Below are 17,103 nucleotides of genomic sequence, written 5' to 3' on the forward strand. Positions count from 1 at the left end.
ATCTAACTAGATGCAATACATTTCAACTGCTTTGAAATGTCTATGATTAATTAGCAGCAGAAGTTAATTGAAAAAAGTGATTTTCACAGCAGTACGTTGTCTCACTGACATCTGGTCTGTTGCCTGTATTAACACTGAATGTGAAACCATCATATTGCAGAAAGACAAGAGAAGAAGGTCCAAATTACCAAGGTAGTTTTATTTAATCAGGGACAATTTCAAACAACTATAGCATCACTTTGAAGTTAACAGCAGAATTTTTTTTTTTTTTTTTTACTAATTCTCAAAACTTCACAAAATAGGATTTTTTTTTTGTCGTGTTCATTCACCTCGCAAACAGGAGAAACAAAATACCATTTCAGGACACGCTCAAAGTATAAACTTTGAATGCCAGCTGACTCATCACCTTTCTGTGACCTGCTGTTGTTCTGATGTTCAATGGGTCGGCAAACCCACAACAGTAGTAAAAGTCCCCATTTTGGGGCTATAGGTATACAGTGTCCACAAATCCAACACATCGGTTTATATAGAATTCATTCATCTTACCGTCCATTTAAATGAACCAAATAAAAACTTGACACATTACAATAATGGTCTCGCGCTTCACCACCGTCACCGAGAGCTCAGACCTGTTGTAGTCTCTTCAAGCTTCGTCAGCCACAAATGTGAATCGGTCACTCAGCTTGAGTGGAGCACTCTCTTGCACAAGCCAGCTTCAAAGCCCACAGGTAATATGGATACTTAATATAATGATTGAGAGGTTTTGTAATTATCTGCATGAGAGAAAACTGCTGTAGCAAAGAGGTCAGACAGGAGTGTGCTAGTGAATGTTTTGTTTTACTCATAAAGATGTTTAAAAGAAGTAGATGCTCTGGTTTCTTGCTTTGTATTTTGCGTGTGAATCTGTTTGCATTTGGCTGACTCGGTGAGCTGTGTGTGTGTGTGTGTGTATATGTGTGTGAGGGAGAGTGTGTGTTTGCGTGTGCTCAGGGTTGACTCTGGATATGTCTACGCAGCTCCTGGGCCTTATCCCTCAGGTCAGGTCTGCTGTCAGACTGCAGCGTTGAGAGGGAGCGCTGCAGCTGCTCCCGGCTCTTCACAGACACACAGTCCCACTGTTCACTCTCTGTCAACATCACATGCACACAGGAATATTCAATCAGTAACATGTGGATCAACGGTCTCTCTCATATGCATACATGAATACATACAAACAAAAGATGCCCTCTGACTGGAGTTAAAATGTCAGCATGTTTTCCATCTTGGTGTGATGGGATTAACATAAGCACACGAGCATTTGACAACTGTACATCTGAGGTGGATATGAATCTCATATTTAAAAGTGACATTTAACTTAAGTTGGTGTTAGAACCACAAACATGATGCAAGAGGATTTCCTGGCGATACATACGGTAGAATATTACTTAAGCCTGGCCCAGACTAACCAACAGTCCAACAGCCTTGAGCCATGTTGATAGCATCATGTTTAATGAATAAAAAATAAAATCAGGAAGACTGGCGACATGACATCATTTGCATTTGTCTGTCATATTCCACCTTTACTCCTGGCAGAGTTACTGTATGTTTACCACAAAACTACCTGAATGGTATCAGCAAACCACAAACTTTTAAACTAAACTGAAGAATAACACACTTTGGGGCAGGATTAGCAGCAAACAACTCACCTCCAGTTCTCTTTACTACCAGATCCACAACTGTCAGGGCCTCTGTCCTCACAGATGAGTAGCTTTTGTTTTCTGGATAGAAAAAAGGAAAACACAAACATAGTGGTGAAATAAAACATAACACTAATAATTATGCAAAATGTATTGGAAAAGTGCAGCCAGTACCTAAAGGGTGTGTGAGAGCAGCACACGTCTCTGTGAGGATCTGTGACAGTGCATTGAAATCTTCACTGCCCTTCTCTAGCAGCAACAACCTAGAGGAGAAAAAAACACACTCATAGGTGAAATAAACTTAAAAACACAAGCACAAACCAATCATCTCATATAATTAGAGACCTTCAGGGTTCGTTCAAAAGAACATAATGAGAAAATATTTTGTAAGGGATTCTCCTCACCCCTTGAAGTAAGCCTTCATGGACTGCAGAACAGCAAGCTGAACTTTCCAAGTGCTTAGCTTAAGCTTTTCACACATTAGGTGGCATACCTCCACGTGGAAACGAGCTATAGACAGACAGAGTTCACAAAATGTCACTTTGTGAGAGCCACATCTCAGATTTTCAACAGTCCACCCACCTTTTTGACCTATATAAACACATCAACAGATCTTAAAAATTTGATAAATAAATAAAAACAGGAGAGCACATGGTAACACATCACATGTGGTTTGAAACAACTTTGAGAATAAAAAGGACAGTATTTTTGCATCAATACGTCACCTCCCTAATGGGTAGAGGCAGATACTTTAGTCGTACAGTTTCTTAAGGCACTCTCAGACATCAGGCAAAGAGTCCATGGACAAATATGATAAAAAAGAAATATGATTTTATAACTCAAACTTACCTATATGAGGTTTTATCCCAATATCCAGCACTCATATTTTTCAGAATCCACGTTATAAATTATGTCAAAGCAAGGGTGCAGTTTTGTGAGTGTGGTTTACATTTTTCTAAACTTGTTCACAATTTTACCCTGAGTCTGTGGGTTCCTGGGCCAAGACTTTCCTAGAGTCTCAAAAGCACAAAGAAGAGCTTCAGTCTGCAACTCTTTCTCCTTCACGTCTGTGTCGTCATCGTCATCCTCCAGTGACCTCGGGGATGCACCACCACTCTGCGGGCAGCTCTGTTGGGTATATGGAGACAAGTTCAGCTATAAGGCTTCTGTAAACCCAGTAATTAGTTCAAATATGGCGGCGGTGTTACAACAAACAGTCAATATCAAATAAGCAGGTGTTTAACCTTCTTGATCAGAGGGAAAAGGATTTCCGTCATATCACAAAAACGGTCCTCCTGGGTGCTGTGGAGCACGTCTCCAGCACAGCGTAAAGCCGCCATTTTGTACACCAGACTCTCCTTGCGACATTCTTTTAACACGACTTCCAGCACCTCAGGGATGGTGGGTTGGCCTGCACAGGGCTTCTGCAGCTCAGCGCTGAAAGCCACAGGAAGAATTGAAGCAAAAATGAAAAAAAAAAAAGGATAGTAGATGGGAAATTAACAATTTCCTTCCTATAAAACTGGAATCGGAAAAGTCCTGCGAGAAGTCTCACCTGCATTTGCACACCACTGATCCAATGGCTTTCAACAGCTCCTCCTGGGAGAAAAAGTCCAAATAAAAAAGTAGAATGAAGTCAAATGGTTCTATGCCCTCTGCTTAAGACTTTCGTGTTAAACATGATTTGTTAATCAATTTATGTGAGGTCACAGCCATTTTGACCCTTAACAGCCAATTTCAAATTCAGTTTATCCTATGTTGAATCTGAGGAATTTACCTGAAGGTGTCACCAAGATATTGTGTTTGTGCATAAAAGCTTAAATACTTAACTGTAACTATTAGTTTTTTGTTTTTACACTCAGATCTTGTTTCAGCAGTTGTTACCTTGCCCGCCCATGTGCGTCCGGAAAGTCCCTGTATCAAAGCTGTCAGCACCAGGCCAAGGTGTGGGGCCACCAATGAGCCCGTTTGTTCCTTGGCAACAGTTGCCATGGCAGCAGCACCCTGAGCCTTCATCTTCCAGGACTGAGATTGCAGAGCTTTCTGTGTGATGGCGATCAGCTCTGTCATGTAGAGTCTGATGCCTCCAAAGCTTCCTGGAATCACAGACAAGGGTAAAGAACAAAACATCAGGCTATTGTAATCACACAAAAACATCGAGATGTTTGATTGTACTATGTTTATAATATATAACCTTTGCTCCAAAAATAGTATGCAGTTACAATTGTAGAATATCTTACCTTCTAATCAAAGTTCTTCATATACATATCTCTAGTCGGTCTTATTGTAGTTGTACTGTGTGAATAAGTTCTTACCTGGGACGTTCTCCTGCCAAACCTCAGCCCACAGCGTAGCATCGTGGCTCTCTCCTTTCTCCTCGTCAGGACCCGGTGCCTGATGCATGCCCAGGAAGGCCAGCGGCAGGGCCACTCCTGCGTGGCCCTTCAGCACATCAGGGCTGTAGTGGCTGATGGCATGTACGGTCAACGCACATGACGACTTATACACTGGCTCTGGGAGTAAAAGAGAGCGTTGAGAGGCGAGAGCACAGTTCCAAAGGTTAAATTGCATCAATGCAGAAATTTGTTTCATTCTGATTTTCCAAGTGAGAAATATTTCCCATTTCCTGACGTCTCACCCTCTTTCTCCAAGTACCAGGTGTTGAGCTTCAGTAGTAGTTTCTCCACACTGCTGTCCTTTGCCGTCTGATGGGGCGAAAAAGTTTAACAAAAAATGCTTGCGATATCACTAACAACAACCTAAGGTGTAATTAATGACATATGGCTGCAAATGAAGCCTACCCTGACAAGGTGTCCCAGAGCAAAGGCAAATGCTTTCTGTACCACAGTGCTTCTGTCGTGGATACCATTCAGCAGGGCACTCATCAGTTTGCCTGCAAACAGCAAAAACATCCCCTTTACTACTTCTCTTGCACCAGACACCAAACATAGTAGACATGCAGATGGAAACTTGCTGTACCTGAATATGGGGTGAGGTCCTGGGGACACTGCACACTGAGTGAAACAATTACACTGGCACAGCCACCCTGTGGAGAAGAGCCAAACATTAGATGGCCCTTGAAGAGCTTGGCAGGAAGATGCAAAGAAGTAGGCAATCGACATATTAAGTAATGGCTGTAGGAGTGTGTTTTACCTTGGTGCCCAATCCCACTCCACTCTTAAGCAGCTCACAGAGTCTAGGAACCAGCTCTCCCAGCACAGAAACATCGAGGTGCTGCAGACACTGAGTACAAAGACACAAAGGACATAATCTTTTAAAACAGTCCTCATTCATCTGTATGACATGTCAGGGTTTAAAATAGAGAAACATCAAAATCTTAACCAGGACACGTACAAACTGTATTAATTATTATCGAACAGTCACAATAATTATAACTTTGTTTTTACCATGTTGATGGTCTCCATCATTGGGGAGGACTTGGCAGCACTTAGTCTTGCAGCATCCATGGCACTCTGGAAAAAAATATGCAAATCATGTTAATATGAGATGTAATGTGTGAGAAAAACTACTTTGGTTACCGCACTTAGGTGAGGATGCAGTAGAAGGCCGACGTTACCTTCTCCTGCTCGGTAGCTCGGAGGCTGAGGTAGTTGAGGACCTGGGGCTCCAGGGTGCTGAGGGCCTCCAGCAGGGCTGGGATGAGTCGGGCAGCATGAGGCTTTAGTCTGGCCCCAGCTGTCTTACTAATCTTCACCAGGGTCTGGATACTGGTAGGAAAAATGTGGTTAGGAGGACAGAAGAAGGTAAACAAGGATGGGACACAAAATCACAGCCTGGTATTCTGGTGATAATATCTGAATACTGCAGGTGGGATAAAACCCATGTTGCCTTGACATGAGTGACGTGAGAGCAACGGAACCAAGACCACATCAGCTGGGAGACATTACCTGAGTGAGCGGACCTCTGAGACATTGCTAATGATGCCTTTCTCCAGCAGAGTGGGCAACAGCACCGCCACAGTTCTCTGGGCTGCTGAGCCTGTAGACTCACACATACGAGTACACACCTAGACGACACAGAAAGAGAATCTCAAGGGACAACACCTGGATATGTGTACACACACAAACAAATACAAACATATACACGCAGGCCAGTCCTGTGGCAAACACACTCACCTTACTGAGTGTTTTCAGTGTTAGGTCTGCAGCCTTCCTCACAGACTCCTGAAATACAAACACGCAACGGTCGGATCGAAGCTCAACCAATGGACCAAGTCAACTTTACATCACTTGTGTTTAGTGGATGTAAGAAACACTGATTTCCTTCTCACCTTGATGTCATCAAGGACTCTGAACAGTGTTTCCCACATTTCTGCAAGATGATCGATGAGGTCATCAGCTTGGCGGCCACGTATCAGGTCATTCAGGGCCAGGCAGCTGGTAGGAAAAACAATTAATCACAATTCGCTTCTTTGGACAACTGTATTACAGCACACTGAGAACAAGCTCAACAGCTACATTCCCATAATAATTGACATAACTGCAATACTTTCTATAATCCCAATAATTGCAAGACAATTTAAGGGTCCATGAGGTTGGAGATAAAAGGAATAGGATGTAAAAAAAAAAAAAAAAAAAAAAAAGACCTGGGTGTTGAATCCAAGTGTTTCAGAGGGAAGCAGGAAAGAGCCAGAATGGAGGAGTACACAGACAGCTTGTATGGGATAGTTACAGAGTTTTGTATTGATGGAAACTTTCAATAGTGGCCCACTGGGGTCCAATATCATATTAAAAGCCCCTGAAATCAGCATAATATGTCCTAATGTCATAAGTTTGTGCTGTTATTTTACCTAGACTCTCGCACTCTCCAGGTGTTACTGGTCAAGTTGGAAAGGACATCCTGCAGGATCTCCTTCAGATACTTATCCACCTGAGACACATCAAAACATCCACATATGATCACTTCTGACGGTGGTGTTTATTTACACCAAAGTGTATATACACGTGCAAAAGTGCATATTATGTTCTTGTTCTGTGCTATAACGAACTCCTACCAGGGTCTTATCAGTGACCAGTGCATCCCAAATGCTGGTCATGGCCTGGCGAATGTTCAGGTTGGGGTCAAACTGATAGCGGTACAGACGAGGCACAAGCTGGGGCAGGAATGGAGCCAGCTGCTCCCCGGCCTTGGCAGCAATCATGTGAAACCCAAAAGCTGCTCCCTGAAATGGGGAGAGAAGAGGTTAGTTTTGGAGAGGGGGTACAAAAGCAAACCTGTAACTTGACGAGAAAGAAGGGTGATGATACCTTGCGGGAGTTCCACATGGCATGGTGATTGGCCAGGTTCATGAACTTGTAAACAAGATCTGGTTGGTTGAGGTCACTGGCCAATGAGCAGAGTTCCTTGTATGTGGTCAGGCCATGGCTGGCATGACATGTCAAAACAGGAGAAAAACCTTCATCTCTCCACACGGCACCCACAAGAACACAGAAAAATAAAAAGAAAATTGAGGTGGTGTGTGACTTACCCATCAGGTGTTTTCCCCAAACCCTCTCCTTGGAACACCTCTGTATCTTCTGAGACAGCATGTTTCACTCTGCAAACATAAAAGATTGTTTGATTTCCTCTCCTCTCCAGCACAGAAATTATATTACAACACCTTGAGAGTCTCTCTTGTTCCATTACTTTACTAAACTCACCTTTTGCCAGTCATAAGTGTTTCTACCAGAGTGGACACCAGTTCATGCTGGTCAGCCTCTCCTCCCATCTCATAGACCAAGCCAAGTCCTTTAGAGGATACGTCCTGACTGAGCTCTAGATGAAAGAAGAAAAAGAGGGATGGATGTCGAATTCAGAGGGACAGGCAGTAGTGGGTGTTGCTTGTTTTGTAAGGATGTGCAGGTACAACACTGGCTGATGTAAGTAATGAGCAGATCAGTGTGATGAGAGATTGCTGTGCTCTTACCATCGGGGTCTGAGAGTACAGAGATGAATGCCACCTGAATCTCCTTTAAATGGGACTATAGGAGAGAAGGAAGAGTTTTTTTAAATGACCGTGAATGATCTGACATATACACGTTAAGCTCAACAGTTTGTGTATGGATCCTCTTTTGAATCTTTTATCCCCCCAAAATTAACATAAATCAAAGCAGTAATTCTTACCCTGTTTTCAAAAGGCAAATAACAAATCTATATGCACATACACGACATGTGGGTGGACAAATGTATTCAGCTAAACTCAGTGAAGGAGTATTTCATCAACATAGTTGAGCAAACTCATCCTTCATAAAAAGGTCAAATATTTCTTACAACTAACAGTAAATACAAAATTAACCCACTGTTTGACATGCTAGGTATAATAAGATCACTTTGCCAAAATAAGTTGTGACCAAACATACCATCAGAGTTGATGTGTATACAAATGTACGGTTCAATTTGTTGTTTAACCCCTAAAATTTGAACACAGCATGAATTGCAAGCATGCAAAAGAGCCAAACCTGTCTTGGGGTTCAGAGGTCTACAGTATTTGCACTATACACTCACCATGATTTCCTTGTGTTGGCTGAGTTTCTTGACCAGAGAGAGCAGCCAGATGCAGGCTGCTTGTCGGACATGGGGGTTCTGGCTCGGTATGTATCTGGCCAGGATGGAGTTCAGGACCCAAGGAACCACATCGTTGTTTTTAACAGCTAACAGGTAAAAAAAGAAAAGTGAATATGTATTAAATATGTGAATATATTTTTAGTTTTGCCCAGGGAGGTTTGACAGGCATAAAAAAAATACTACTAAATGTACTGTAAATGTATGATAAGGCAAATAAATGTACTAGTAATGCAGAGCAGCTACACGTGAAATAAGTCAGCAAGTAAGGCACTTTTAAGATGCAAGAGCCAGTGTGACAAATCTGATCATTTGGGAAAAAATGCAATGTGCACAGTCAGCCTCAACACATACTCGATAAGCCAATCAGATAAGCCTGAACCTAGCTTGAGAAATGACCTGAATTCATTAGTTCTTCCCATTCTGCCTACATAAGAATAACTGCATTCTCACAGTGCTGACAGAATATGAAGAACTATAATACATTTCTTATTTGAATTTAGAAGAGTAGTTAGCCGCAGTGCTAACCTTGCAGTCACACCAGATAAAAAGCCTGAATTAGATTTTGTTGTGTTTCACATTTTCAGCATTTTGAAACCAGATACAACAGTGTATAACTCTGACAAGATAAGATAATCAGTTCTATAAATTATTTTGATGTAACTGCCTTTGTAACCAGTTCACAGTCATGTTGCTATCACAAATTCCTATTATCTACTTGGATTTACACTTTAGGAGCTGACATAAATGTTTAATCCTACGATTTTGTTTGTAACAGTTTAAACACTGTAACTCAAATTCACCTTTATAATGCAATGCTAGCCCACAATGTGCACATCTGAACAAAAAGCAGTTTTAAGTACTATTTGAAGTCAAGCTACAACTGACAGTACTCACTGTGTGGCGGGCTGTACTGCTCCTCAGTACAGGTCCATGGGTCTCTGGCAGCTCCTGAACTGGTGCCTATTGCAGCACTGGTGATGGCCTCTCCAACCGTGAACTGCAGCTCCACCTGTTTGGCCTGAAGATAAAAAAGAAAAAGAAAAAAGAGCTTCATAGGGGCTCAAGCAAGGGATTCATGCAGATATATTTTTGTATTATTTGTGCTGGCAGACAACTGCACTTCAGCAACAACTACACAGCCTGATCCTCATCTTATGACATTAAATATTGGGTCTTAACAAACATCTTAAAATATCAAATAGAGCGATCCAAGCCAATCTTGCCAAAAATGATCTAGAATGCATACGTAATTACACTTTTCTTACCTCTACAGAGTCCATGAGTCCCTGCAACAGCTTCTTCTGATGAGGGAATTCTCCATCTCCCACTGGTAGGTGGCCCAAGGTCTGGATGGATCGCTCCTTCATCTGGACCACAGACATGAACAAGACAGAAAAACACAAATAAGAGGATAAACAAGATGCAAGTCAGCAAATCGCTAAAGTCCCGACATATCAGTATGTATGCATGCATGTATGTAGTATATGCACCTTATTTATCCCGAGGGTAATTTAGAAAGAGTCCAACGTTACCTTTGTGCTCTCCTTGCCAGAGGGAATGCGTGCCAGCAAGTTTTCCACAGTGGAGAGTTTGGTGAAGCCTTCACCCTCTGCAGGGATCAGCAGGGTACCATTTCTTCCAATTTCTCCCAGAGCTGTGCAGGCTGCTACAGCCAGTAGTGCACTACTGCTGTCCAGGAAGGAACCTAGATGGGCAAACATAACCCAGGGCAGCATTATTGTATTCTACTTTAATTTCATACAAAAAAGACCTCTATTGGCAAACTAAATAAAATGTTAAGTTACGGAAAATAGATTTTAACAACCCTACATTTAGCAATTTAATTTCATCAAAACCTAACTTTTTATCATCAATTCATTGTACTTAATGGCTCAATCTTAGTCAGTGAATTAAAGTAAAAATGTAGGAAATTGTAAAAAAAAAAAAAAAAAAATTAAATTAAAAAAAGTCTCATACCAACTGTCTTGGTAGCCATGGCAACAAGTTCATCATCGTCTGAGGAGATGCTCATTTGCTTAAAGGCTTTTTTCTTGCTTGTGTACCTTCCCACCATATAGCCGAGAGCCAAGATGGCGCCATGCTGAGTCTCAGGACTCTGTGGTTCAACAAGACCAGGAAACATTTACACACTGTTGAGTTGAACAGCTGTTAAAATGCAATCTATGTAGTGTTTTACATACGTGGTTGTCTTTGGTGATTTTAATCAGGTTCTGCACGGCTGACTGAAGCTCGTTGCCCGTCATGGTGGAAACCACGACAGCATACAGCTGGGCTGCGAGCTCCCTCATGTCCTCCTTATTTGTATTCATCAGACTCTGGAGAATACAACATCTGTTATGACACCTGAATGCATTGCCAATAGTAAATCTACCCCAAGATTTGAATAAGCACGTGAATAAATGAAATGCTCACTTTAATCCAGTCAATTTTATCAGCAAATCTCGGAGCCAGTTTCTCTGGGCAGACAGACACCACCTCCAGTAGACAGTACATGACTGGGATTCCTGTTAAGAGATTGTTTATGAATTCCCACAACTTCCCTCAAAAACATATCCAATGCTCATAATGCATGATAAATGAATACCAACTGTATCACAGCCAAAACCTGTTGTGTATTCATTTTATTTAGTGTTGGATATTTAAGTCAGTATGTATATAATTAAATTTACTTTTTTCAACAGAATTTACTGATACTTTTAATGAGACACATGTGGCCTCAGAAGGCAAATCAATATTTGTGTTACTCAGACAATACTCACAACAAGCTCCTACTTTAAAAACACTTAAGTCACAATTCTAACCCCTTTTTATCATGAACCCACATCCTCTAGAAGAGCGGGTTCATTTATCTCACCTCCAACAGCAGACAGCAGCTGCTGCAGCAGATCCATGTAGACGTGAATAGGATTTGCCTCAGACCCCTTTGGCACTGAAGGCTGCGGTTCAGAGGACAGCAGAGTGTGGACGTAGCGTCCAATGACTGGGGCATCATCCTGCATGTCTGTCAAGCGTGTAGACATGGGTGTGGCCCCAGCACTGTGTGCTAAACACATCCTTAGGTAGAGCACGATCTGGGGACACAGGAAAATTAAATGGACACTGTGGTGGGTGTCTGAAACATTTAACTTTTCAACAGTTGATAAGTTGTGAATGTCACAGGCTAATTAATATTTACCTCCCCAAATGCAGATGGGTTGAAAGGAATAGTGGACGTTCCAACAATGTACTTTGCTGGAGTCTTGATCCTTTGAGCCGCCTGACAATGACACAGTGAAAAACATAAGATGCATTACTTCTTTAAGCAAAAAATAGCCTGGTTAAAAGGATAATGGAAAGTATGTAGACAGGCTTACTTTCTCCTGGACGTAGGCCACCATGTCAGGAAAGGAGGGCATTGGCTTAGATCCCTCCTTTTCAGAGATCTTGGTAGGAAAAGCCCTTAGCACCCTTTGGGCCTCCCCAGCCACCTCCTCCCTCCTAAAACACAGAAAATCACTGAGTCTCCTGCACAACTCAGATGTCCCATCTTATTTGTATATGTTCCCTGTGTATATAATGCAACAGGGGTTTTCAAGGCTCAATAAAAGCTGTTGCAATTTACAACGATGTAACAGATTTCTGGATTTTGGTACTTACGGATCTCCAGCAGCCAGAAGCAGCAGGTATCTCGATGGCACGTGATCAGGAGCAAATACTGTACTGGCAAACTTCATGGCCACCTGGCGGACTTGCACCTCCGGCTGCACAAAAAGAGTAATCAGTGGGTTACATTTGCCTCATGCCTCGTTAATAAACTAGTGAACATCAATGTGTTTTTATGATCTATTTTGCCTGTGTTCACCCACTTTTCCGATGTATGCAGCAACCAGGGCCTCCATCAGGTTCAGTAGTGCCCCCTGCAGGTTAGCATAAGCTCCAACCATCATGGACAAAGCTTCCTGAATGGCAAGACGGACATCAGGCTCCTCCTGCAGTGGATAACAGAGAATTTTGGAAATATCAGTGCTACGTACATCACCGTGCCCTCCTATGAACAGAGGCTAGAAAATTAATATATAAACAACTGTGATCATTGATTTTCCAGGACCGTTTTCGTCATGTGGAGTAATCAACACATTTACCGTAATCAGTCAGTTTGTTAAGAGACTGTCCACCTACCTTGCACATGGACTCAAAAAACTGCTGTACCAGTGCAATATCCTTGGTGAACAACTGTGGCATGCGGCTAGAAAAGAAGACATAAAAGGTATAATATGTTTTGCTGCTATGATCCCACATCAAGCTGACAATGATGGACTTTATTTGTGTATGTATGTATTATTATACCTTGAGAGTTTTCCCACAGCAGAGTAGGCCATACATAGTAACTTAGGGTCCTGCAAGAACAAATGTTGTTTAATAGCTACAAGTCAAACTAAATTGTATAATCTTGGGGATTAAACGTATGTTGTTATTTGTAGTTATACCTCCTTGTATTCATTGATGAGCTTGGTAAGACCATTAAGCAGCATTAGCCCCAGAGGCTTATTGGTGTCAGGGCACCTGAAAAATAGCAAGAAAAATATTTATTTTTTTTAAACTGCAAACACAAAAAAAACTTATCTTGGTTCTCAACAAAGACAAAGTGCACTTTTCTTACACCATGCAGATGTGATGGACAAACTGCAAGGTTAGAGACAGCAGTTTGTTGTTGGTGTTGGCTCCAAACAGACCATCATACACAACCTATGGAGGAAAGACAACGAATAATTGGTTTTACCGTACTCTGATGCATCCTTGAAAATAATTTAGTTAGACTTAACGTGCAATGTGTTTGCAAAATTGTGTTTTGGAAATCAAGAAAACACAACTGTTTCCACAGACGCAGATGAGCATCATACCTGGATATTAGCTGGGAAACACTCTGCAGCCAGGCGTGACCGCAGGAGATGTGGCAGGATCTTCAGTTTGACTCTTGTGCTTACTGGTTCATGCTTCAGCTCTTGCTTCATATTGCCACCCTAATGCACACAGGAGTCATTACATACAAACGTATCATACATATATAACAATTACAAAAATTTAAAGGTAGAAATTTAAATGTTGAAATTACAAACCTTTGTTTTGAGAGGAACATCCCCAAGATACACCTTGTACATCTTGTTGATTATTAGAGGATTATTCCAATCAATTATGCTGGAAAATACAAAGGTAAATGCATTGAGTTAGTGCCTAATATTTTGGCACTTTGTTGCAAAACATTGCTTAATAAAGGGCCTGAAAATGTGTAAAGCACATATAACCCATTTGATAACATAAGCCAATTCACCTACCTCTGTTTACTCCTCAGCTCCAGATCAGCGGCAGTGGCAACACTATGTCGGGTGTCACTGGACGCCACCACCAGGTGAACCACAGTCTCCACCTCTGGAACCTGCTTTGCCTCTATGAATTTCACGATCCCCAGCTTACACTGTTGACACCAAATGCACAATGAACCATTTGTCAGCTGACAAATAAAGAAAATACAACACAGTGTCTCACCTCTCAAATATACAGTATACTTAATCACTATACCGAGTCAAGCTTTATCCAATGCACGTATACACAAATACATAAACCTCCAAAACGGACAAAAATATCGCCACCACTCAACCCCCAGCTTCTGTTATTGTACCTGCTCGAGTTGTTCAGCACTCCACTGGGCTTCCCCTATCACTCTCTTGGCTGCATAAACACTCATCCCTGGGGGAGGCTGGGGGAGACCCTGGCCACCCGCAGCCACTGTCCCATCTGCAGAACTTCCCTGGGAGGCAGAGGGAGAAGGGCGAGTCGGGGATTCGTTCAGCACAAACCTAGAGGAACCGAAAAGACAACGGGTCAGCATGATTGTTCAAATGTAACTCCTTTTACTTCTTAGTGAGCCCATCAGTCATAGAGTAACCAAAGCACACAGCAGAAACTCACCCATAAGGCATCAGTAAAACATCCAACATAAACTCCAGCAGCAGCTGCACTGTCTTTGGCCGCTCAGTTAGGTTAAATGGAAACGCATTCTTGGAGGTGTCTGCAGGATACTTCATGTGGTACAGAGTGGGAATCAGCAGGTGCATCAGGCTAAAAGATGAGAAAGGGGATGTAAAAGCATAGTCAGAAAAGAAACCCCCCAAAAACACTATCTATGAGTATTTGCGTATGATTTTATTAATGTATCAATCAATGTTTGTTTGTTTTTTACCACTACTGTGGTATTTTGTGCATTTTGTGCATCCTAAGACATGCGTGTCCCCTCACCTGTCCTGTTGTGGCTGTGGCTTGCCTTCCATGGCAGTGAGGAGGGTGGGGGCCAGCTCACACTGTTTCCCCACCTCCAGGCGTGGGTAGCCCATCTTGATGTAGATGATGGTGAAATTCTGCGGAATATTTTATTGAAACAGTCACCACTCTTGTTACAAAAAGACCAAAATAAAACACACTGAAATCAACAGATAACAAAACACAGAGCCACCCCAGCATTTGTCTTACTAGTTTACCAGTTATTACGTAGTTAAGTTAAATGTTGACCCAAACTCTCAATAGGCATCTCAGATCTCTGTCAAAATAATGTCATCAAGGATAGCAAGCAAGCACAGCGTTGACTTTATTATGAATTAATGTTACACGTTATCCTCCTACATGAAAGCGACACTGTAAAACTCGTACCGTGACAAAGGAGGCAGCTGCAGGATCCTGGTACTGCACCAGCAAGGTTTCTACTGGTAGTTGAATCTTAGGTCGGCTTTTTATTCTCTTGTTCAAATGGACCAACAACTCCATTACCTGGAACAGGAGGCAAAGAAAAAGAGAAAGATCGAAGCTACTTAGAAGCATCCTTAGATCAGGAACTGTCAGAGGAAGTGAATGCTGCAGATGCTAAACAAAAAAGGTCTAGGCATTTATCTACGTTTTTGTTCGAGAGACAATATGTCGAGAGACAATATTTGAGGTGAAGTGTCTGATGGCACATGTCTGTAATTTATCTAGAATTTTAAGAGATGTGGCTGTAAAGAGCAAACTGAAGAGTCACTGACATCATGTTTGGCAACACCCTTCTTACTTTCTTTCTCACACCCTCCTGGACACTGGAGAGTTTGAGGAGCACAGGGGGTAGGAACTTGGAGATAATGTCTTGTAGTTGCTCGTCTGTTTCTGCATGGCCCAGGCGAAGGAACACCCGTTCCAGTTGATCTGTCAGGAAACACATTTTAACACCTTGATTAACTCCCGTTCTTTCATTTTCAGCGCAGCTGCAGCCATGATCCAATAAAACACACCACACAGGAGGTCCGTTTGGAAGAAATACCTCATTTAAAATCAATTTATCAATAGGTTTTCATTCAAATATGGGAGAACAACCCATTGTGTGTCTGCAGCCACATGCAAAAACCAGGCTGAGCGACCTTCAGCTTCCATGCAGAGGGAGTAATATATACAAACTTAAAAAGGTGAACTATAAACAGACAGCCCCCCCGTGCATGTTGTTTCAGTTTGACTGATAAGCTCGTCCTGTCAGCTGTTGTGTTGCTGTGACCATCACCCAGCCCTGCCCTCTGTCTCTTGGCATGGCTCATCAACCACCTAGCTGCATCAACTGGCAAGACTATCCACGCATTTCACCGTCTCTCTTTAATTCCCCTGCCTCTCTACTACCACTGACATCCTGCCCAATCCACCCAAAATGTCCCAAAATACCAAACCTGGAGATTCACACCTGGGAAATTTATTCAGTGGACATATATTAATAGCCTGCGTAATAGTTTCATTTTGACCATGACTGGGCAAACGGCCTCCCTGACGTTAGCATTCCGGCTAGCTAACATAGCTGAGCAGCGAGCTATCGCTATATCCCCAGTTTTTAAACTGAAGAAGCTTTATCGTTGCTTCAAAAAACACCCTTATCGTCAGAATAAAGCAGGCTCGTCATTTACTATAGGTTTGACAGTTACGAATGTGACATTACAGGAGATATTAATGTCCATAATGCAGAGAGAAACTTACTGAGTTCATCCTGAGCAGCCATGTTTGCAGAGAGTCGTTCAGCGACCTCTGCAGGTCAGTGAGTGTCACTGCGGGCGGCGGGGCCACTCCTCAGTTTCATCACCCAGACAGCATGACACACGCACACACACGTTTTACACACAACTTGCGCATTACAAGACCTAAATATACACGTTTAAATGTATGTATATGAATGCAATATAATACTAAATAATTACAGTGAATAACATGATATATATTTTTGTATCATATAATTTTTATGCTTAGCTATCTGCTGTACCTTTGTATTTAGAATAAAATAGAATATAATAGTAGCTACTTATTATTGTGTCACAGCAGCTCAAATAGAATAGAATAAAAAAATATAGACCCTAGAATAAAATAACTTAGGCTGGTTACAGTAACAAAATCTGTATAAAATCAGGTGACACAAAACATATTTACAGTAATTCAGTTAGTGCAGGATGAACAATTGTGCAATGTTATGTAGCCTACCAGTTCAGGTGTGCAACTCCTTATAGCCTATAATTATTATTTTTCAGTCTGATGACTGCTTTACTTTGTGCGCTCGTAATAGGCCTATATTGAGTTTCTCAGAATCCAAGTAGACAAAGGTCAGAGATCTTCAGTTTATTGAAATACAACAAAGAAAATGGAGTCTTCACATCATTGTGATTGAAAACAAAGTGACTATGCCAGTCTAAGTCCAATTATCTCATAAGACACCATTTATCAATCATTTCAATTGAAATAACATATTCTGGATTTTTGGTTGAGGAACTGTTGATTGCAATTAATCATCTCTGATTTCTATCCATGTAGCCTA

General features: G+C 41.8%; 1 protein-coding gene across 1 annotated transcript; it reads right to left on the bottom strand.

Annotated features, from left to right (window-relative positions):
* Nucleotides 1–178: 178 nt before the first annotated feature.
* Nucleotides 179–16,321, bottom strand: ecpas (Ecm29 proteasome adaptor and scaffold). The gene is made up of 49 exons (XM_083979943.1): nt 16,278–16,321; nt 15,337–15,467; nt 14,943–15,059; nt 14,535–14,653; nt 14,208–14,357; nt 13,918–14,095; nt 13,574–13,713; nt 13,358–13,436; nt 13,142–13,261; nt 12,901–12,986; nt 12,728–12,803; nt 12,588–12,637; nt 12,420–12,486; nt 12,107–12,229; nt 11,898–12,001; nt 11,615–11,738; nt 11,437–11,517; nt 11,116–11,332; nt 10,674–10,765; nt 10,442–10,576; nt 10,218–10,356; nt 9,773–9,945; nt 9,506–9,607; nt 9,135–9,258; nt 8,181–8,326; nt 7,603–7,657; nt 7,337–7,451; nt 7,165–7,233; nt 6,944–7,061; nt 6,691–6,858; nt 6,487–6,566; nt 5,968–6,073; nt 5,813–5,860; nt 5,585–5,703; nt 5,254–5,404; nt 5,084–5,149; nt 4,830–4,919; nt 4,656–4,722; nt 4,478–4,569; nt 4,315–4,381; nt 3,992–4,189; nt 3,561–3,772; nt 3,232–3,275; nt 2,921–3,113; nt 2,654–2,804; nt 2,081–2,186; nt 1,851–1,939; nt 1,686–1,757; nt 179–1,126 (listed from the first exon to the last, which is right to left on the bottom strand). Exons 1-49 carry the CDS (start codon nt 16,297–16,299, stop codon nt 987–989), a joined length of 5,511 nt encoding a protein of 1,836 aa, XP_083836069.1. The 5' UTR covers nt 16,300–16,321; the 3' UTR covers nt 179–986.
* Between the last annotated feature and the right edge of the window lie 782 nt (nt 16,322–17,103).

This window comes from Trachurus trachurus (genome assembly GCF_905171665.1).
Source record: "Trachurus trachurus genome assembly, chromosome: 1".
NCBI classification, from domain to species: domain Eukaryota; kingdom Metazoa; phylum Chordata; class Actinopteri; order Carangiformes; family Carangidae; genus Trachurus; species Trachurus trachurus.

Bases quoted from the DNA above. Each gene is read 5' to 3' on its own strand.
- ecpas (XM_083979943.1), bottom strand. From the start codon at position 16,299: ATGGCTGCTCAGGATGAACTCA. The intron at 10,766-11,115 runs GTGAGATAAATG...ATCTCTTAACAG, and splicing joins GCTGCTGTCTGCTGTTGGAG to GAATCCCAGTCATGTACTGT. The intron at 3,773-3,991 runs GTAAGAACTTAT...CTGTGATTCCAG, and splicing joins TTGGCAGGAGAACGTCCCAG to GAAGCTTTGGAGGCATCAGA.